This window comes from Oncorhynchus kisutch, linkage group LG29, assembly GCF_002021735.2.
Source record: "Oncorhynchus kisutch isolate 150728-3 linkage group LG29, Okis_V2, whole genome shotgun sequence".
NCBI classification, from domain to species: Eukaryota; Metazoa; Chordata; class Actinopteri; order Salmoniformes; family Salmonidae; genus Oncorhynchus; species Oncorhynchus kisutch.
The window spans coordinates 37,694,206-37,718,793 of record NC_034202.2 but is presented as its reverse complement, the minus strand read 5'-3'; the positions used below and the strand labels follow the sequence as shown (position 1 = coordinate 37,718,793).

Sequence of the window (24,588 nt, the reverse complement as noted above, 5' to 3'; positions counted from 1 at the left end):
TGGTTTGGGGAAGAGAGATATAGGGGGCAGCAGGATATGGTATGGGGAAGAGAGACATAGAAGGCAGCAGGATCTGGTTTGGGGAAGAGAGATATAGGAGGCAGCAGGATATGGTATGGGGAAGAGAATGTAGGGGGCAGCAGGATCTGGTATAGGGAAGAGAGATATAGGGGGCAGCAGGATCTGGTATGGGGAAGAGAGATATAGGGGCAGCAGGATCTGGTATGGGGAAGAGAGATATAGGGGGCAGCAGGATCTGGTATGGGGAAGAGAGATATAGGGGGCAGCAGGATCTGGTATGGGGAAGAGAGATATAGGGGGCAGCAGGATCTGGTATGGGGAAGAGAGATATAGGGGCAGCAGGATCTGGTATGGGGAAGAGAGATATAGGGGCAGCAGGATCTGGTATGGGGAAGAGAGATATAGGGGGCAGCAGGATCTGGTATGGGGAAGAGAGATATAGGGGGCAGCAGGATATGGTATGGGGAAGAGACATATAGGGGCAGCAGGATCTGGTATGGGGAAGAGAGATATAGGGGCAGCAGGATCTGGTATGGGGAAGAGAGATACAGGGGGCAGCAGGATCTGGTATGGGGAAGAGAGACATAGGGGGCAGCAGGATCTGGTATGGGAAGAGAGATATAGGGGGCAGCAGGATCTGGTATGGGGAAGAGAGATATAGGAGGCAGCAGGATATGGTATAGGGAAGAGAGATATAGGGGGCAGCAGGATATGGTATGGGGAAGAGAGACATAGAAGGCAGCAGGATCTGGTTTGGGGAAGAGAGATATAGGGGGCAGCAGGATATGGTATGGGGAAGAGAGACATAGAAGGCAGCAGGATCTGGTTTGGGGAAGAGAGATATAGGGGGCAGCAGGATATGGTATGGGGAAGAGAGACATAGAAGGCAGCAGGATCTGGTTTGGGGAAGAGAGATATAGGAGGCAGCAGGATATGGTATGGGGAAGAGAAATGTATGGGGCAGCAGGATCTGGTATAGGGAAGAGAGATATAGGGGGCAGCAGGATCTGGTATGGGGAAGAGAGATATAGGGGCAGCAGGATCTGGTATGGGGAAGAGAGATATAGGGGGCAGCAGGATCTGGTATGGGGAAGAGAGATATAGGGGGCAGCAGGATCTGGTATGGGGAAGAGAGATATAGGGGGCAGCAGGATCTGGTATAGGGAAGAGAGATATAGGGGGCAGCAGGATATGGTATGGGGAAGAGAGACATAGAAGGCAGCAGGATCTGGTTTGGGGAAGAGAGATATAGGGGGCAGCAGGATATGGTATGGGGAAGAGAGACATAGAAGGCAGCAGGATCTGGTTTGGGGAAGAGAGATATAGGGGGAAGCAGGATATGGTATGGGGAAGAGAGACATAGAAGGCAGCAGGATCTGGTTTGGGGAAGAGAGATATAGGAGGCAGCAGGATATGGTATGGGGAAGAGAGATATAGGGGCAGCAGGATCTGGTATGGGGAAGAGAGATATAGGGGGCAGCAGGATCTGGTATGGGGAAGAGAGATATAGGGGGCAGCAGGATCTGGTATGGGGAAGAGAGATATAGGGGGCAGCAGGATCTGGTATGGGGAAGAGAGATATAGGGGGCAGCAGGATCTGGTATGGGGAAGAGAGATATAGGGGCAGCAGGATCTGGTATGGGGAAGAGAGATATAGGGGGCAGCAGGATCTGGTATGGGGAAGAGAGATATAGGGGGCAGCAGGATCTGGTATGGGGAAGAGAGATATAGGGGGCAGCAGGATCTGGTATGGGGAAGAGAGATATAGGGGGCAGCAGGATCTGGTATGGGGAAGAGAGATATAGGGGCAGCAGGATCTGGTATGGGGAAGAGAGATATAGGGGGCAGCAGGATCTGGTATGGGGAAGAGAGATATAGGGGGCAGCAGGATCTGGTATGGGAAGAGAGATATAGGGGGCAGCAGGATCTGGTATGGGGAAGAGAGATATAGGGGGCAGCAGGATCTGGTATGGGGAAGAGAGATATAGGGGCAGCAGGATCTGGTATGGGGAAGAGAGATATAGGGGGCAGCAGGATCTGGTATGGGGAAGAGATATATAGGGGGCAGCAGGATCTGGTATGGGGAAAAGAGATATAGGGGCAGCAGGATCTGGTATGGGGAAGAGAGATATAGGGGCAGCAGGATCTGGTATGGGGAAGAGAGATATAGGGGGCAGCAGGATCTGGTATGGGGAAGAGAGATATAGGGGGCAGCAGGATCTGGTATGGGAAGAGAGATATAGGGGCAGCAGGATCTGGTATGGGGAAGAGAGATATAGGGGCAGCAGGATCTGGTATGGGGAAGAGAGATACAGGGGGCAGCAGGATCTGGTATGGGGAAGAGAGACATAGGGGGCAGCAGGATCTGGTATGGGAAGAGAGATATAGGGGGCAGCAGGATCTGGTATGGGGAAGAGAGATATAGGAGGCAGCAGGATATGGTATAGGGAAGAGAGATATAGGGGGCAGCAGGATATGGTATGGGGAAGAGAGACATAGAAGGCAGCAGGATCTGGTTTGGGGAAGAGAGATATAGGGGGCAGCAGGATATGGTATGGGGAAGAGAGACATAGAAGGCAGCAGGATCTGGTTTGGGGAAGAGAGATATAGGGGGAAGCAGGATATGGTATGCGGAAGAGAGACATAGGGGGCAGCAGGATCTGGTATGGGGAAGAGAGATATAGGGGGCAGCAGGATCTGGTATGGGGAAGAGAGATATAGGGGGCAGCAGGATCTGGTATGGGGAAGAGAGATATAGGGGGCAGCAGGATCTGGTATGGGGAAGAGAGATATAGGGGGCAGCAGGATCTGGTATGGGAAGAGAGATATAGGGGGCAGCAGAATCTGGTATGGGGAAGAGAGATATAGGGGGCAGCAGGATCTGGTATGGGAAGAGAGATATAGGGGGCAGCAGGATATGGTATGGGGAAGAGAGACATAGAAGGCAGCAGGATCTGGTTTGGGGAAGAGAGATATAGGGGGAAGCAGGATATGGTATGGGGAAGAGAGACATAGAAGGCAGCAGGATCTGGTTTGGGGAAGAGAGATATAGGAGGCAGCAGGATATGGTATGGGGAAGAGAGATATAGGGGCAGCAGGATCTGGTATGGGGAAGAGAGATATAGGGGGCAGCAGGATCTGGTATGGGGAAGAGAGATATAGGGGGCAGCAGGATCTGGTATGGGGAAGAGAGATATAGGGGGCAGCAGGATCTGGTATGGGGAAGAGAGATATAGGGGGCAGCAGGATCTGGTATGGGGAAGAGAGATATAGGGGCAGCAGGATCTGGTATGGGGAAGAGAGATATAGGGGGCAGCAGGATCTGGTATGGGGAAGAGAGATATAGGGGGGCAGCAGGATCTGGTATGGGGAAGAGAGATATAGGGGGCAGCAGGATCTGGTATGGGGAAGAGAGATATAGGGGGCAGCAGGATCTGGTATGGGGAAGAGAGATATAGGGGCAGCAGGATCTGGTATGGGGAAGAGAGATATAGGGGGCAGCAGGATCTGGTATGGGGAAGAGAGATATAGGGGGCAGCAGGATCTGGTATGGGAAGAGAGATATAGGGGGCAGCAGGATCTGGTATGGGGAAGAGAGATATAGGGGGCAGCAGGATCTGGTATGGGGAAGAGAGATATAGGGGCAGCAGGATCTGGTATGGGGAAGAGAGATATAGGGGGCAGCAGGATCTGGTATGGGGAAGAGATATATAGGGGGCAGCAGGATCTGGTATGGGGAAGAGAGATATAGGGGCAGCAGGATCTGGTATGGGGAAGAGAGATATAGGGGCAGCAGGATCTGGTATGGGGAAGAGAGATATAGGGGGCAGCAGGATCTGGTATGGGGAAGAGAGATATAGGGGGCAGCAGGATCTGGTATGGGGAAGAGAGATATAGGGGCAGCAGGATCTGGTATGGGGAAGAGAGATATAGGGGCAGCAGGATCTGGTATGGGGAAGAGAGATACAGGGGGCAGCAGGATCTGGTATGGGGAAGAGAGACATAGGGGGCAGCAGGATCTGGTATGGGAAGAGAGATATAGGGGGCAGCAGGATCTGGTATGGGGAAGAGAGATATAGGAGGCAGCAGGATATGGTATAGGGAAGAGAGATATAGGGGGCAGCAGGATATGGTATGGGGAAGAGAGACATAGAAGGCAGCAGGATCTGGTTTGGGGAAGAGAGATATAGGGGGCAGCAGGATATGGTATGGGGAAGAGAGACATAGAAGGCAGCAGGATCTGGTTTGGGGAAGAGAGATATAGGGGGAAGCAGGATATGGTATGCGGAAGAGAGACATAGGGGGCAGCAGGATCTGGTATGGGGAAGAGAGATATAGGGGGCAGCAGGATCTGGTATGGGGAAGAGAGATATAGGGGGCAGCAGGATCTGGTATGGGGAAGAGAGATATAGGGGGCAGCAGGATCTGGTATGGGGAAGAGAGATATAGGGGGCAGCAGGATCTGGTATGGGGAAGAGAGATATAGGGGGCAGCAGAATCTGGTATGGGGAAGAGAGATATAGGGGGCAGCAGGATCTGGTATGGGGAAGAGAGATATAGGGGGCAGCAGGATCTGGTATGGGGAAGAGAGATATAGGGGGCAGCAGGATCTGGTATGGGGAAGAGAGATATAGGGGCAGCAGGATCTGGTATGGGGAAGAGAGATATAGGGGCAGCAGGATCTGATATGGGGAAGAGAGATACAGGGGGCAGCAGGATCTGGTATGGGGAAGAGAGACATAGGGGGCAGCAGGATCTGGTATGGGAAGAGAGATATAGGGGGCAGCAGGATCTGGTATGGGGAAGAGAGATATAGGAGGCAGCAGGATATGGTATAGGGAAGAGAGATATAGGGGGCAGCAGGATCTGGTATGGGGAAGAGAGATATAGGGGGCAGCAGGATCTGGTATGGGGAAGAGAGATATAGGGGGCAGCAGGATCTGGTATGGGGAAGAGAGATATAGGGGCAGCAGGATCTGGTATGGGGAAGAGAGATATAGGGGGCAGCAGGATCTGGTATGGGGAAGAGAGATATAGGGGGCAGCAGGATCTGGTATGGGGAAGAGAGATATAGGGGCAGCAGGATCTGGTATGGGGAAGAGAGATATAGGGGGCAGCAGGATCTGGTATGGGGAAGAGAGATATAGGGGCAGCAGGATCTGGTATGGGGAAGAGAGATATAGGGGGCAGCAGGATCTGGTATGGGGAAGAGAGATATAGGGGGCAGCAGGATCTGGTATGGGAAGAGAGATATAGGGGGCAGCAGGATCTGGTATGGGGAAGAGAGATATAGGGGGCAGCAGGATCTGGTATGGGGAAGAGAGATATAGGGGCAGCAGGATCTGGTATGGGGAAGAGAGATATAGGGGGCAGCAGGATCTGGTATGGGGAAGAGATATATAGGGGGCAGCAGGATCTGGTATGGGGAAGAGAGATATAGGGGCAGCAGGATCTGGTATGGGGAAGAGAGATATAGGGGCAGCAGGATCTGGTATGGGGAAGAGAGATATAGGGGGCAGCAGGATCTGGTATGGGGAAGAGAGATATAGGGGGCAGCAGGATCTGGTATGGGGAAGAGAGATATAGGGGCAGCAGGATCTGGTATGGGGAAGAGAGATATAGGGGCAGCAGGATCTGGTATGGGGAAGAGAGATACAGGGGGCAGCAGGATCTGGTATGGGGAAGAGAGACATAGGGGGCAGCAGGATCTGGTATGGGAAGAGAGATATAGGGGGCAGCAGGATCTGGTATGGGGAAGAGAGATATAGGAGGCAGCAGGATATGGTATAGGGAAGAGAGATATAGGGGGCAGCAGGATATGGTATGGGGAAGAGAGACATAGAAGGCAGCAGGATCTGGTTTGGGGAAGAGAGATATAGGGGGCAGCAGGATATGGTATGGGGAAGAGAGACATAGAAGGCAGCAGGATCTGGTTTGGGGAAGAGAGATATAGGGGGCAGCAGGATATGGTATGCGGAAGAGAGACATAGGGGGCAGCAGGATCTGGTATGGGGAAGAGAGATATAGGGGGGCAGCAGGATCTGGTATGGGGAAGAGAGATATAGGGGGCAGCAGGATCTGGTATGGGGAAGAGAGATATAGGGGGCAGCAGGATCTGGTATGGGGAAGAGAGATATAGGGGCAGCAGGATCTGGTATGGGAAGAGAGATATAGGGGCAGCAGGATCTGGTATGGGGAAGAGAGATATAGGGGGCAGCAGGATCTGGTATGGGGAAGAGAGATATAGGGGCAGCAGGATCTGGTATGGGGAAGAGAGATATAGGGGCAGCAGGATCTGGTATGGGGAAGAGAGATATAGGGGCAGCAGGATCTGATATGGGGAAGAGAGATACAGGGGGCAGCAGGATCTGGTATGGGGAAGAGAGACATAGGGGGGCAGCAGGATCTGGTATGGGAAGAGAGATATAGGGGGCAGCAGGATCTGGTATGGGGAAGAGAGATATAGGAGGCAGCAGGATATGGTATAGGGAAGAGAGATATAGGGGGCAGCAGGATATGGTATGGGGAAGAGAGATATAGGGGGCAGCAGGATATGGTATGGGGAAGAGAGACATAGAAGGCAGCAGGATCTGGTTTGGGGAAGAGAGATATAGGAGGCAGCAGGATATGGTATGGGGAAGAGAAATATAGGGGGCAGCAGGATCTGGTATAGGGAAGAGAGATATAGGGGGCAGCAGTATCTGGTATAGGGAAGAGTGAATAAGGAGGCAGCAGGATATGGTATAGGGAAGCAGGAAAGACAAGATGGCCTGGAGCTGGCTAAGTGTAGTTTCATTTAGACCTTCCTGGCCTGCTGACACATTTACCTAGACTGAGATCTACACAGGGGAGAGGGATGGGGGAGAGAGACGAGAGGAGAAAAGAGGAGAGAGGGATGGAGAGAGACGGAGGCGAAGGAGAGAGCAAGAGAGAGGAGAAAGAGATGAAGGAGAGAGGCACAGAAAGATAGCAAGACAATTGAGATAAAGAGAGGAGAGAAAAGGATTTGTGATTCATCCTAGCTGATGAATGATAGATGAGTAACAGGTGTTTGTTGTGAAATAATAGCGAGGGAGTGAGAAAATATTAAAGAGAGGAAAAAGAGGCTACAGGGAGCTGCCATAGAGAAATATAGAGGACTCGTTCTCGTTTTCTGTGCCATTATAGTGTCTGTGACAGCATCGGCAGCACCATTGAGGCAATCTCACGATTGGCTGATCCCTACTGATGATCTGGTTGGACATGACTCCAACAGGGTCACCAGGAGGGATCAGCCAATGAAGTTGGATGTCCCACCCAGTTGACTACACTAAAATGGTGGAAGCCCTCTAATACAACCTTTTGGCCCCTAGAGGCCTCTGTCATTCTCTATGGCGCTGCCCCTTTCTCTCTGACTGGCCACCAGTCCGCAAGAAAACAGGGAGAAGAAGACATGAGGAGAAAGAAGGAGGAAGAAAAGAGAGAGAGAGTGAGAGAGAGAGAGAGACACAGTGAGAGAAAGAAAGATGGAGTGAGAGAGAAAAAGAGAGGGAGGAGAGAGAGAAAGTGGAAGAAAGGAGAGAGTGTGAAAGAGAGGAGAGAGACAGAGAGTGAAAGTGAGAGAAAGAAAGACAGAGTGAGAGAGTGAGAAAGAGGGGGAGGAGAGAGAGAGAACGTGAAAGAGGGAAAGAGAGAGAAAGAGAGCAAGAGAGAGAGAGAGAGAGAGAGGAGAGAGGGAGAGAGAAAGAGTGGAGAGAGAGAAAGAGTGGAGAGAGAGAAAGAGAGGAGAGAGAGAAAGAGAGCGAGAGCGAGAGGCTGTAGGGAGCTGTCTTGTCTGACCTGCCATGGTGTCTCCAACTGAGATCAGCAGCTGCTATGCCCTGATGACTTTCACTCACAGTGAGTGTGTGTGCCTGTGTGTATGTCTGTGTTGCATGTCTGTGTGTCCTGTGTCATGACTCTCGCTCCTGGGTGAGAATCAAAGATAGCTCCCCCCCTCTCCCACCAGAGAGGAAGAGGGGGAGTGGAGCCGGTTGTATGAATCTAACGACCGGTCGTAAACTTTCTCTCTCTTGCACTACAGTATGGAAAAGTCTAAAATCCTTTGTGTGTCGAGAGACTCATGCCAAAACTTCAAAAATCAAAAGATTGTACATTGGAACATCAGTTTTTCAAATCCAAACATCTGGAATGGTTGGTGGGGCTGCAAACAATAAATCCTGTGAAAAGTGTATTGTTTTGTGATATCATTAAGGACGGTATAACTAAATAACTGTAACTCTACCAATGTATACGTCCCAGTTGTCAGATTTACATCTAAATGTTGTAAAACTTATATTATTAAATATAAAACTATTTGTGAGAAGATGAAATGCTATTTTAGCCTTCTGAATGAGAATGATTTTTCATATAAACTTTTGCCAAGCCAGTAACCACGCCCACGTGAGCAAAGAGATTGTGGCAACGTGATGGATCCGCCCTCCAAGGCGAGTGCATAAAAGGACTGCTAAAGAGATTTACACCAGACCAGAAAACGTGGAGCTGTGGCTACACATTGAAATGATATACAACTACAAGACCAGTATACGGTAAGACTCAAACTCTTGAGTGAAGAAGATAAAGGCTACATCGGAACATTCAGTCTGCAGCTGTTTAAGTATTTTAGTCAATTAAACTCGAACAGTAACCACCTCTGATGTATCCAGTCTAACGAACACTCAGAGACAAAGAAGCCTACTACAACTGAGGACATTGTGACCTCCGGTGGAAAACCAGAGACTTACATCGAACTACTCACCATAGATGGACGAGTGGTTTCAACAGAGAGATGACGAATGCATACACAAGCGTAAATATGTGTTGCATTTATTTTCGAATGAGCGGTCGTTCATGTGCAAAGTATTTATTTTTCATGAGTATAGCTTCCACCTGTATGTACCAGCCACTCTCTGTCTCTCCCGCTCTCTTTAGCTTACCCTTCCATTGCGTAATAAGTCGTCATATCGGGTTAGTCCACAAGGGACTTTTCATTGCATTATGTTAGTAATCAATTCAATGTATACGTGTGTGTGTGTTTGTGTGTTTCTGAGTGATTATTTAGTTAATAAATAATTAGGTAAATTTGTGTATCGCTGAATCATTATTTAGAATAGGGTTTGTGCAGATATCCAAGGATTTTGCGACGTTCAGAATGAGACTTATATGAGGTAATAATGATTAATGTATGACTGGTATGATAACGATATATTCTGATATATTCTTAAGTTAATTCGGGAAACAGTAACTCATTAAACATTATTTTTCCCGTGGTGCCCCAAGGTATTAATGAGTTAATTGTTACATGATTAATTGAATCACCTAATAATTAAAACATAGTTAATTGATTTGATAAAATAGCTGTCATCACATTAATGATAGTCATGACACCGTTAATTAACATAAACACATGACACCTGTGTATGTCTATAAACATTCCATATAACTCACAGCAGAGGACTTTGATGCAGGCGGCGTGCAAGTTGTTCTCTGCCCTGATCAGAGACCTCATCCCGATGACGAAGAGGTTCCCGAAACATGTGATGAAGGCCATGACCCACACAGAGACCCTGAGCACCACGTTAGCTAACAGGTCCTCGAAGGAAGAGATACCGTCTGTGTTGGGCTTACACGTTCTCACATGGGGCGCATAGGAACAGTACTGGAATGTCTTGAAGTAGCTACGAGTGGAACGACAACATATAGTATAGAATGTGTTATACAGGACATATAGTATAGAATGTGATGAACAGGACATATAGTATAGAATGTGATGAACAGGACATATAGTATAGAATGTGATGAACAGGACATATAGTATATAATGTGATGAACAGGACATATAGTATAGAATGTGATGAACAGGACATATAGTATAGAATGTGATATCAGGACATATAGTATAGAATGTGATGAACAGGACATATAGTATAGAATGTGATAACAGGACATATAGTATAGAATGTGATGAACATATAGTATAGAATGAGATATACAGGACATGTAGTATAGAATGTGATGAACAGGACATATAGTATAGAATGTGATGAACATATAGTACAGAATGTGATGAACATATAGTATAGAATGTGATATACAGGACATATAGTATAGAATGTGATTTACAGGACATTTAGTATAGAATGTGATGAAATATAGTATAGAATGTGATGTACAGGACATATAGTATAGAATGTGATATACAGGACATATAGTATAGAATGTGATATACAGGACATATAGTATAGAATGTGATATACAGGACATATAGTATAGAATGTGATGAACATATAGTATAGAATGTGATATACAGGACATATAGTATAGAATGTGATGAACATATAGTATAGAATGTGATATACGGGACATATAGTATAGAATGTGATATACAGGACATTTAGTATAGAATGTGATGAAATATAGTATAGAATGTGATGTACAGGACATATAGTGTAGAATGTGATATACAGGACATATAGTATAGAATGTGATATACAGGACATATAGTATAGAATGTGATATACCGGACATATAGTATAGAATGTGATGAAATATAGTGTAGAATGTGATATACAGGACATATAGTATAGAATGTGATATACAGGACATATAGTATAGAATGTGATGAACATATAGTATAGAATGTGATATACAGGACATATAGTATATAATGTGATGAACAGGACATATAGTATAGAATGTGATATACAGGACATATAGTATAGAATGTGATATACAGGACATATAGTATAGAATGTGATGAACATATAGTATAGAATGTGATAAACAGGACATATAGTATATAATGTGATGAACAGGACATATAGTATAGAATGTGATATACAGGACATATAGTATAGAATGTGATATACAGGACATATAGTATAGAATGTGATGAACATATAGTATAGAATGTGATAAACAGGACATATAGTATATAATGTGATGAACAGGACATATAGTATAGAATGTGATGAACAGGACATATAGTATAGAATGTGATATACAGGACATATAGTATAGAATGTGATGAACATATAGTATAGAATGTGATAAACAGGACATATAGTATATAATGTGATGAACAGGACATATAGTATAGAATGTGATGAACAGGACATATAGTATAGAATGTGATGAACAGGACATATAGTATATAATGTGATGAACAGGACATATAGTATAGAATGTGATGAACAGGACATATAGTATATAATGTGATGAACAGGACATATAGTATAGAATGTGATGAACAGGACATATAGTATAGAATGTGATGAACAGGACATATAGTATATAATGTGATGAACAGGACATATAGTATAGAATGTGATGAACAGGACATATAGTATATAATGTGATGAACAGGACATATAGTATAGAATGTGATTTACAGGACATTTAGTATAGAATGTGATGAAATATAGTATAGAATGTGATGTACAGGACATATAGTATATAATGTGATGAACAGGACATATAGTATAGAATGTGATGAACAGGACATATAGTATAGAATGTGATGAACAGGACATATAGTATATAATGTGATGAACAGGACATATAGTATAGAATGTGATGAACAGGACATATAGTATATAATGTGATGAACAGGACATATAGTATAGAATGTGATGAACAGGACATATAGTATAGAATGTGATGAACAGGACATATAGTATATAATGTGATGAACAGGACATATAGTATAGAATGTGATGAACAGGACATATAGTATATAATGTGATGAACAGGACATATAGTATAGAATGTGATGAACAGGACATATAGTATAGAATGTGATGAACAGGACATATAGTATAGAATGTGATGAACAGGACATATAGTATATAATGTGATGAACAGGACATATAGTATAGAATGTGATGAACAGGACATATAGTATAGAATGTGATGAACAGGACATATAGTATATAATGTGATGAACAGGACATATAGTATAGAATGTGATGAACAGGACATATAGTATATAATGTGATATACAGGACATATAGTATAGAATGTGATTTACAGGACATTTAGTATAGAATGTGATGAAATATAGTATAGAATGTGATGTACAGGACATATAGTATAGAATGTGATATACAGGACATATAGTATAGAATGTGATATACAGGACATATAGTATAGAATGTGATATACAGGACATATAGTATAGAATGTGATGAACATATAGTATAGAATGTGATATACAGGACATATAGTATAGAATGTGATGAACATATAGTATAGAATGTGATATACGGGACATATAGTATAGAATGTGATATACAGGACATTTAGTATAGAATGTGATGAAATATAGTATAGAATGTGATGTACAGGACATATAGTGTAGAATGTGATGAACAGGACATATAGTATAGAATGTGATGAACAGGACATATAGTATATAATGTGATGAACAGGACATATAGTATAGAATGTGATGAACAGGACATATAGTATATAATGTGATGAACAGGACATATAGTATAGAATGTGATGAACAGGACATATAGTATAGAATGTGATGAACAGGACATATAGTATATAATGTGATGAACAGGACATATAGTATAGAATGTGATGAACAGGACATATAGTATATAATGTGATGAACAGGACATATAGTATAGAATGTGATTTACAGGACATTTAGTATAGAATGTGATGAAATATAGTATAGAATGTGATGTACAGGACATATAGTATATAATGTGATGAACAGGACATATAGTATAGAATGTGATGAACAGGACATATAGTATAGAATGTGATGAACAGGACATATAGTATATAATGTGATGAACAGGACATATAGTATAGAATGTGATGAACAGGACATATAGTATATAATGTGATGAACAGGACATATAGTATAGAATGTGATGAACAGGACATATAGTATAGAATGTGATGAACAGGACATATAGTATATAATGTGATGAACAGGACATATAGTATAGAATGTGATGAACAGGACATATAGTATATAATGTGATGAACAGGACATATAGTATAGAATGTGATGAACAGGACATATAGTATAGAATGTGATGAACAGGACATATAGTATAGAATGTGATGAACAGGACATATAGTATATAATGTGATGAACAGGACATATAGTATAGAATGTGATGAACAGGACATATAGTATAGAATGTGATGAACAGGACATATAGTATATAATGTGATGAACAGGACATATAGTATAGAATGTGATGAACAGGACATATAGTATATAATGTGATATACAGGACATATAGTATAGAATGTGATTTACAGGACATTTAGTATAGAATGTGATGAAATATAGTATAGAATGTGATGTACAGGACATATAGTATAGAATGTGATATACAGGACATATAGTATAGAATGTGATATACAGGACATATAGTATAGAATGTGATATACAGGACATATAGTATAGAATGTGATGAACATATAGTATAGAATGTGATATACAGGACATATAGTATAGAATGTGATGAACATATAGTATAGAATGTGATATACGGGACATATAGTATAGAATGTGATATACAGGACATTTAGTATAGAATGTGATGAAATATAGTATAGAATGTGATGTACAGGACATATAGTGTAGAATGTGATATACAGGACATATAGTATAGAATGTGATATACAGGACATATAGTATAGAATGTGATATACCGGACATATAGTATAGAATGTGATGAAATATAGTGTAGAATGTGATATACAGGACATATAGTATAGAATGTGATATACAGGACATATAGTATAGAATGTGATGAACATATAGTATAGAATGTGATATACAGGACATATAGTATATAATGTGATGAACAGGACATATAGTATAGAATGTGATATACAGGACATATAGTATAGAATGTGATATACAGGACATATAGTATAGAATGTGATGAACATATAGTATAGAATGTGATAAACAGGACATATAGTATATAATGTGATGAACAGGACATATAGTATAGAATGTGATATACAGGACATATAGTATAGAATGTGATGAACATATAGTATAGAATGTGATAAACAGGACATATAGTATAGAATGTGATATACAGGACATATAGTATAGAATGTGATGAACATATAGTATAGAATGTGATAAACAGGACATATAGTATATAATGTGATGAACAGGACATATAGTATAGAATGTGATGAACAGGACATATAGTATAGAATGTGATATACAGGACATATAGTATAGAATGTGATGAACATATAGTATAGAATGTGATAAACAGGACATATAGTATATAATGTGATGAACAGGACATATAGTATAGAATGTGATGAACAGGACATATAGTATAGAATGTGATGAACAGGACATATAGTATATAATGTGATGAACAGGACATATAGTATAGAATGTGATGAACAGGACATATAGTATATAATGTGATGAACAGGACATATAGTATAGAATGTGATGAACAGGACATATAGTATAGAATGTGATGAACAGGACATATAGTATATAATGTGATGAACAGGACATATAGTATAGAATGTGATGAACAGGACATATAGTATATAATGTGATGAACAGGACATATAGTATAGAATGTGATGAACAGGACATATAGTATATAATGTGATGAACAGGACATATAGTATAGAATGTGATGAACAGGACATATAGTATAGAATGTGATAAACAGGACATATAGTATAGAATGTGATGAACAGGACATATAGTATAGAATGTTATACAGTATGTACATACATGTGTGAGAGGTTTCCCATGGGTACAAACATCTTCGTCTGGATGTCTGGAATCTCAATACCCTCCAGACCTCTAAAACAAGACATCACACAGTTTATTAACTTGATTAGATGTATTTACCATAGATAGTCAACATGTATCTTCCTATAGTGTACGATACTGGTAGGTACTGGTAGGTACTGGTAAGTACTGATAGATACTGGTAAGTACTGATAGATACTGGTAAGTACTGGTAGGTACTGGTAAGTACTGATAGATACTGGTAAGTACTGGTAGGTACTGGTAAGTACTGGTAGGTACTGGTAAGTACTGATAGGTACTGGTAAGTACTGATAGGTACTGGTAAGTACTGGTAGGTACTGGTAAGTACTGGTAGATACCGGTAAGTACTGATAGGTACTGGTAAGTACTGGTAGATACTGGTAAGTACTGATAGATACTGGTAGGTACTGGTAGATACTGGAAGGTAGTGGTAAGTACAGGTAGATACTGGTAGGTAGTGGTAAGTACTGGTAGGTACTGATAGCATACAGTACTGATAGGTAGGTATTTCGTAGGTACTGTTAGTGTATGGTACTGGTAGGCTGTATGTGTACTACTCACAGGGACTGGAGCTGGGTCAGGTGATCAAAGTGACCCGGGTGGATGTGGAACAGAGGATTATGGGATATGTTCCTGTGACAATAAGTAAAGAAGTGATCTGTCTGACAGGCGGATGGACAGGCAGGCAGGTATTCTGAGACTAACATCTTTTAACAGTCAGTAGAACATCATTTGTCATCTTTTATTAAGCCATGTTGGTCAGATGTAAAGCCACGTTTCCAGGGTTAGAGGAGAAGCAGACATAAACAGTCCTGTGTTGTGAGACTCACAGAATGAGGAGAGACTTTAAAAGCTCTTAAAGCTGTTTAAAACTGAGGTAACTAACAGCTGTTAAATTGACGTAATTAACAGTATATATTTGTAATATCTTCAATCATTTTTATCATATGTTATGCCGTAATCAGGTTCCATTTGGGAACGGTGTTGTGTGACTCACAGTTTGACGAGAGACTTTAGGCTCTTAAAGGTGTTGTTGGGGAGCTCAGTAATCCGGTTGTCTGACAGGTCTCTGAAAACAGAGGGAGAGAACAAAGAGAGGGAGGTGGGGGAGCGAGAGCAGGAGGGGCGAGAGAGGGAGGGGGAGCGAGAGCAGAAGGGGAGAGAGGGGGGTAAGGAGAGAGGGAGAGAGAGGGGAGAGCAGGAGGGCAGAGAGGGTGAAAAGGAGAGGGGGAAGGAGAGAGGGAGAGAGAGGAGTTGGAGCGAGAGCAGGAGGGGAGAGAGAAGGGGGAGGATAGAGGGAGAGAGAGGAGGAGTTGAGAGCAGGAGGGGAGAGAGAGGGGGAAGGAGAGAGGGAGAGAGGGGGGAGCGAGAGCAGGAGGGGAAAGAAGGGGGTAAGGAGAGAGGGAGAGAGAGGGGAGAGCAAGAGCAGGAGGGCAGAGAGGGGGGAAGGAGAGTGGGAAGGAGAGAGGGAGAGAGAGGGAGAGAGAGGAGTGGAACGAGAGCAGGAGGGGGAGAGAGAGGGGGAAGGAGAGGGGGAAGGAGAGTGGGAAGGAGAGAGGGAGAGAGAGGAGTGGAACGAGAGCAGGAGGGGAGAGAGAGGGGGAAGGAGAGGGGGAAGGAGAGTGGGAAGGAGAGAGGGAGAGAGAGGAGTGGAACGAGAGCAGGAGGGGAGAGAGAGGGGGAAGGAGAGGGGGAAGGAGAGTGGGAAGGAGAGAGGGAGAGAGAGGAGTGGAACGAGAGCAGGAGGGGAGAGAGAGGGGGAAGGAGAGGGGGAAGGAGAGAGGGAGCGAGAGCAGGAGGGGGGAGAGAGGGGAAGGAGAGAGGGAGAGAAAGAGAATGTCAGGAAGACAAGTAGACAGAATGACAGATAGACAAGTAGACATAATGATAGGTAGACAGGTAGACAGCATGACAGGTACACAGAATGACAGGTACACAGAATGACAGGTACACAGAATGACAGGTACACAGAATGACAGGTTGACAGGTAGACAGGTAGAAAGAATGACAGGTAGATGGGTAGAAAGAATGACAGGTAGACAGAATGACAGGTACACAGAATGACAGGTAGACAGAATGACAGGTAGATGGGTAGAAAGAATGACAGGTAGACGGGTAGAAAGAATGACAGGTAGATGGGTAGAAAGAATGACAGGTAGACGGGGTTAGAAGAATGACAGGTAGACAGAATGACAGGTACACAGAATGACAGGTAGACAGAATGACAGGTAGAAAGAATGACAGGTACACAGAATGACATGTAGACAGAATGACAGGTAGACAGAATGACAGGTAGACAGGTAGAAAGAATGACAGGTAGACAGAATGACAGGTAGACAGAATGACCGGTAGACAGAATGACAGGTAGACAGAATGACCGGTAGCAGAATGACCGGTACACAGAATGACAGGTACACAGAATGACAGGTAGACAGAATGACAGATAGACAGAATGACAGATAGACAGAATGACAGGTAGACAGAATGACAGGTAGAAAGAATGACAGGTACACAGAATGACATGTAGACAGAATGACAGGTAGACAGAATGACAGGTAGACAGGTAGAAAGAATGACAGGTAGACAGAATGACAGGTAGACAGAATGACCGGTAGACAGAATGGACAGGTAGACAGAATGACCGGTAGACAGAATGACCGGTACACAGAATGACAGGTACACAGAATGACAGGTAGACAGGAATGACAGATAGACAGAATGACAGATAGACAAGTAGACATAATGATAGGTAGACAGGTAGACAGCATGACAGGTACACAGAATAACATGTACACAGAATGACAGGTAGACAGGTAGAAAGAATGACAGGTAGACAGAATGACAGGTAGACAGGTAGAAAGAATGACGTAGACAGCATGACAGGTAGACAGAATGACAGGTAGACAGAATGACAGGTAGACAGAATGACAGGTAGAAAGAATAACAGGTACACAGAATGACAGGTAGACAGAATGACAGGTAGAAAGAATGACAGGTAGAAAGAATGACAGGTAGACAGAATGACAGGTAGACAGAATGACAGGTAGACAGGTGACAGATAGAAAGAATGACAGGTAGACAGAATGACAGGTAGACAGAATGACAGGTAGACAGAATAGTAATAGTTTTCATTGTTCAGTTAGGGTTCTAGTAATAGTTGTCATTGTTCAGTTAGGGTTCTACTAATAGTTGTCATTGTTCAGTTAGGGTTCTGCTAATAGTTGTCATTTTTCAGTTAGGGTTCTAGTAATAGTTGTCATTGTTCAGTTAGGGTTCTGCTAATAGTTGTCATTGTTCAGTTAGGGTTCTGCTAATAGTTGTCATTGTTCAGTTAGGTTTCTGCTAATAGTTGTCATTGTTCAGTTAGGGTTCTACTAATAGTTGTCATTGTTCAGTTAGGGTTCTGCTAATAGTTGTCATTGTTCAGTTAGGGTTCTGCTAATAGATGTCATTGTTCATTTAGGGTTCTAGTAATAGTTGTCATTGTTCAGTTAGGGTTCTAGTAATAGTTGTCATTGTTCAGTTAGGGTCCTGCTAATAGTTGTCATTGTTCATTTAGGGTTCTAGTAATAGTTGTCATTGTTCAGTTAGGGTTCTAGTAATAGTTGTCATTGTTCAGTTAGGGTTCTGCTAATAGTTGTCATTGTTCAGTTAGGGTTCTAGTAATAGTTGTCATTGTTCATTTAGGGTTCTAGTAATAGTTTTCATTGTTCAGTTAGAGTTCCACTCACAGTTCTTCTAGAACCACTAGAGACTGAAAAGTGTTTTCAGGAAGAGTTGTGATCTTGTTGTCCATTAGGAGCCTGTCAGGGACAGAGAGAATTACTACAGTTTAATGGTTTCAAAAATGTATTTATCACACAGACACACACAGTCTTGTTCAACCTCCCAGTGGTTGTTGTCCATTAGGAGCCTGTCAGGGACAGAGAGAATTACTACAGTTTAATGGTTTCAAACAGACACACACAGTCTTGTTCAACCCCCCAGTGGTTGTTGTCCATTAGGAGCCTGTCAGGGATAGAGAGAATTACTACAGTTTAATGGTTTCAAAAATGTATTTATCACACAGACACACACAGTCTTGTTCAACCCCCCAGTGGTTGTGTGAGTTACTAGGCTGACAGAGTGGTTGTGTGAGTTACTAGGCTGACAGAGTGGTTGTGTGAGTTACTAGGCTGACAGAGTGGTTCTGTGAGTTACTAGGCTGACAGAGTAGTTTTGTGAGTTACTAGGCTGACAGAGTGGTTGTGTGAGTTACTAGGCTGACAGAATGGTTGTGTGAGTGACTAGGCTGACAGAGTGGTTGTGTGAGTTACTAGGCTGACAGAGCAGTTGTGTGAGTTACTAGGCTGACAGAGTGGTTGTGTGAGTTACTAGGCTGACAGAGTCGTTGTGTGAGTTACTAGGCTGACAGAGTGGTTGTGTGAGTTACTAGGCTGACAGAACAGTTGTGTGAGTTACTAGGCTGACAGAGTGGTTGTGTGAGTTACTAGGCTGACAGAGAGGTTGTGTGAGTTACTAGGCTGACAGAGTCGTTGTGTGAGTTACTAGGCTGACAGAGTGGTTGTGTGAGTTACTAGGCTGATAGAGTGGTTGTGTGAGTTACTAGTGTGTGTAGGTGTAACGGCTGTTGGAAGAAGAGGACCAAGGTGCAGCGTCGTATGTGTCCATATTTATTTAATGAACACTGAAATCACAAAAATAATAACGCGAACGACCGAAACAGTTCTGGCTGGTGCAGACACACAGCAGAAAACAACTACCCACACCCATAGGGGGAAAACAGGCTGCCTAAGTATGGTTCTCAATCAGAGACAACGATAAACAGCTGCCTCTGATTGGGAACCATACCAGGCCTAACATAGAAACACAACACCTAGACATACAACATAGAATACCCAGCCACATCACACCCTGACCAAACAAAAAATGGAAATATACAAAGCAATCTAGGGTCAGGGCGTGACAGTACACCCCCCAAAGGTGCGGACTCCGGCCGCAAAACCTGAACCTATAGGGGAGGGTCAGGGTGGGCATCTGTCTGCGGTGGCGGCTCTGGAGGTGGACGTGGACCCCACTCCGCCATAGTCTTGACCCACTTAAGTGGCGCCTTTGGAGCGGCGACCCTCGCCGCCGACCTCGGACTGGGGACCCTTGCAGGGGGCTCCGAATAGACGGGAAAACAGGCTGCCTAAGTATGGTTCTCAATCAGAGAGAACGATAACCAGCTGTCTCTGATTGGGAACCATACCAGGCCTAAACATAGAAACACAACACCTAGACATACAACATAGAATACACAGCCACATCACACCCTGACCAAACAAAAAATAGAAACATACAATCTAGGGTCAAAGCAATCTAGGGTCAGGGTGTGACAGTAGGAGTCACATTAGATACATTCTGATATCCAAACAGACAACAAGACGTGTTTGTTCCCACACACTAACACACAGTCACACCTCCCCCATGAACCTTACCTGACACATACACACTAACACATAGTCACACCTCCCCCATGTACCTTACCTGACACATACACACTAACACACAGTCACACCTCCCCATGTACCTTACCTGACACATACACACTAACACACAGTCACACCTCCCCCATGTACCTTACCTGACACATACACACTAACATAGTCACACCTCCCCCATGTACCTTACCTGACACATACACACTAACACACAGTCACACCTCCCCATGTACCTTACCTGACACATACACACTAACACACAGTCACACCTCCCCCATGTACCTTACCTGACACATACACACTAACACACAGTCACACCCCCCCATGTACCTTACCTGACACATACACACTAACACAGTCACACCTCCCCCATGTACCTTACCTGACACATACACACTAACACACAGTCACACCTCCCCCATGTACCTTACCTGACACATACACACTAACACACAGTCACACCTCCCCCATGTACCTTACCTGACACATACACACTAACACACAGTCACACCTCCCCCATGTACCTTACCTGACACATACACACTAACACACAGTCACACCTCCCCCATGTACCTTACCTGACACATACACACTAACATAGTCACACCTCCCCCATGTACCTTACCTGACACATACACACTAACACACAGTCACACCTCCCCCATGTACCTTACCTGACACATACACACTAACACACAGTCACACCTCCCCCATGTACCTTACCTGACACATACACACTAACACACAGTCACACCTCCCCCATGTACCTTACCTGACACATACACACTAACACACAGTCACACCTCCCCATGTACCTTACCTGACACATACACACTAACATAGTCACACCTCCCCCATGTACCTTACCTGACACATACACACTAACACACAGTCACACCTCCCCCATGTACCTTACCTGACACATACACACTAACACACAGTCACACCTCCCCCATGTACCTTACCTGACACATACACACTAACACACAGTCACACCTCCCCCATGTACCTTACCTGACACATACACACTAACATACAGTCACACCTCCCCCATGTACCTTACCTGACACATACACACTAACACACAGTCACACCTCCCCCATGTACCTTACCTGACACATACACACTAACACACAGTCACACCTCCCCCATGTACCTTACCTGACACATACACACTAACACACAGTCACACCTCCCCATGTACCTTACCTGACACATACACACTAACACACAGTCACACCTCCCCCATGTACCTTACCTGACACATACACACTAACATAGTCACACCTCCCCCATGTACCTTACCTGACACATACACACTAACACACAGTCACACCTCCCCCATGTACCTTACCTGACACATACACACTAACACACAGTCACACCTCCCCCATGTACCTTACCTGACACATACACACTAACATAGTCACACCTCCCCCATGTACCTTACCTGACACATACACACTAACACACAGTCACACCTCCCCATGTACCTTACCTGACACATACACACTAACACACAGTCACACCTCCCCCATGTACCTTACCTGACACATACACACTAACACACAGTCACACCTCCCCCATGTACCTTACCTGACACATACACACTAACACACAGTCACACCTCCCCCATGTACCTTACCTGACACATACACACTAACATAGTCACACCTCCCCCATGTACCTTACCTGACACATACACACTAACATAGTCACACCTCCCCCATGTACCTTACCTGACACATACACACTAACACACAGTCACACCTCCCCCATGTACCTTACCTGACACATACACACTAACATAGTCACACCTCCCCCATGTACCTTACCTGACACATACACACTAACACACAGTCACACCTCCCCCATGTACCTTACCTGACACATACACACTAACACACAGTCACACCTCCCCCATGTACCTTACCTGACACATACACACTAACATAGTCACACCTCCCCATGTACCTTACCTGACACATACACACTAACACACAGTCACACCTCCCCATGTACCTTACCTGACACATACACACTAACATAGTCACACCTCCCCCATGTACCTTACCTGACACATACACACTAACACAGAGTCACACCTCCCCCATGTACCTTACCTGACACATACACACTAACACACAGTCACACCTCCCCATGTACCTTACCTGACACATACACACTAACATAGTCACACCTCCCCCATGTACCTTACCTGACACATACACACTAACACAGAGTCACACCTCCCCATATACATAAAACAGCAGTTATGATTCTGGTTCAGTGTCAGCAAAAAGACACCAACAGTTTATTTTATGAGAAATACATTAAAACAACAGTATTTGTAATAGACATCAATACAGGAGAGAATATGCCAGCCAGGTCGCTCCAGATGAGACATGGCTTCTGTATGTGTGCCATTCAGAAGGAGAATGAGCAAGACAAAAGATTGTAAGGGCATTTCAACGGTGTAACGAAGACCCTGAGAGTGGAGAATCAGGTGGTACGTTTTAATAAAACCAACAGACATGGAATGAGACAACATAGTAGTGGAGTCTTAACACAGAAACCTGAGTCAATAACCACCTGGGACAAGAAACAAAAGGAGTGACAGATATAGGGGAGGTAATCAGGAAGGTGATGGAGTCCAGGTGCGCGTAACGATGGAGACCGGTACCAGGCGCACCGGTTTGTGTCAAGAACTGTAACACTGCTGGGGGTTTTCCACACTCAACAGTTTCCTGTGTGTATCAAGAATGGTCCACCACCCAAAGGACATCCAGCCAACTTGACGCAACTGTGGGAAGCATTGGAGTCGACATGGACCAGTATCCCTGTGGAATGCTTTAGACACCTTGTAGAGTCCATGCCGTGAGATCTTGTTGAATATTCACCACTGATGTTGGTGCTGAGTCAGTCACAAATACAGCACGCTACGACACACACACACACACACACACACACACACACACACACACACACACACACACACACACACACACACACACACACACACACACACACACACACACACACACACACACACACACACACAGCTGTCTAATCCTTAGTGTGTGAATCAGCTGTGTATTCCGGTGGAGGAGTAAACAACATATCTAAGTGACAGTCAGTCAGTCTGTCTGCTGTCATTGAGTCAGAGGGATGGAGATGCAGAGCGTGAAGCCTAATATAACTCACCATGTCTGAGAAACAGAGGGGGGAGAGATGGAGAGGGAGAGCGTGAGAGAGGGAGAGAGATTTATATGTTCCTACTCTTCTTTGGCAGTGGCCTTAGCAAATCCCTACATTTCCATGCCAATAAAGCCTCTTGAATTAAATTGTATGAGACAGGGAGTGAGAGAGAGAGAGAGAGACAGAGAGAGAGAGCGTGAGAAGTAGAGAGGGATAAAGAGAGCGAAAGAGAGAGAGAAAGAAAGAGAGAGACAGACAAAGAAAGAGAGAGAGAGAGAGAGAGAGAGAGAGAGAGAGAGAGAGAGAGAGAAAGAGATAGAGAAAGAGAAGAGAGCAGGAGTGGGAAGGAGAGAGAAAAATAAAGAGAGAGACAGACAAAGAAAGAGAGAGAGAGAGAGAGAGAGAGAGAGAGAGAGAGAGAGAGAGAGAGAGAGAGAGAGAGAGAGAGAGAGAGAGAGAGAGAGAAAGAGAAAGAGAAGAGAGCAGGAGTGGGAAGGAGAGAGAGAAATAAAGAGTGGGAGTGGGAAGGAGAGTGAGAAGGAGAGAGAGAATGAGGGCTTATAGAAGAAATAGAGAAAGACCACCAAGGTATGTTGCAGAAGTGATTTTACCAGAGGATTCTGGGTAATACAAACAGAGAAGGAGTCCTACCAGACTAACATTGTGTCTGTACAGATCCCCCATTGAGATATACTACTATGAGTTTACCACGTCTGTAGGATACAGAGACAGGGGAAATTAGTGTCCGTCCAAAATGGTACCCTATACTACCCTATTACCTCTACAGGTGTGGGCCCTGGTCAAAAGTAGTGCACCGTATACAAAATAGGGTTCCATTTGGAACGGACCCTTCACAAACCAACACTGTGTCAACAGAGACTCCTCGTTCAGATAAGAGTTTTAAAACTCTGTAGGAAACGAGCTTCACATGGAGATTTCCTTTGAGATTCGTGTTTAATTTTGTTGCAAAGTGAAGTAAAGTGATGTTTTGTAGGATATCGGATCAGACAGGGATATCCTAACAAACTCCTAACAAAATAGAATATCCTAACAAACTCCTAACAAAAT

General features: G+C 44.1%; 1 protein-coding gene across 1 annotated transcript in view; it reads right to left on the bottom strand.

The window, feature by feature from the left end:
- The window catches only part of LOC109873894 (relaxin receptor 2), a 183,538-nt gene that overhangs the window by 45,463 nt on the left and 113,487 nt on the right, over positions 1-24,588 (bottom strand). Inside the window, exons 11-15 of the mRNA XM_031809353.1 lie at positions 18,571-18,642; positions 15,837-15,908; positions 15,401-15,472; positions 14,798-14,869; positions 9,487-9,716 (exon numbers count right to left, since the gene is read on the bottom strand). Of these exons, the coding sequence (XP_031665213.1) occupies positions 9,487-9,716; positions 14,798-14,869; positions 15,401-15,472; positions 15,837-15,908; positions 18,571-18,642 (518 nt within the window). The remainder of the gene's footprint in view (positions 1-9,486; positions 9,717-14,797; positions 14,870-15,400; positions 15,473-15,836; positions 15,909-18,570; positions 18,643-24,588) is intronic.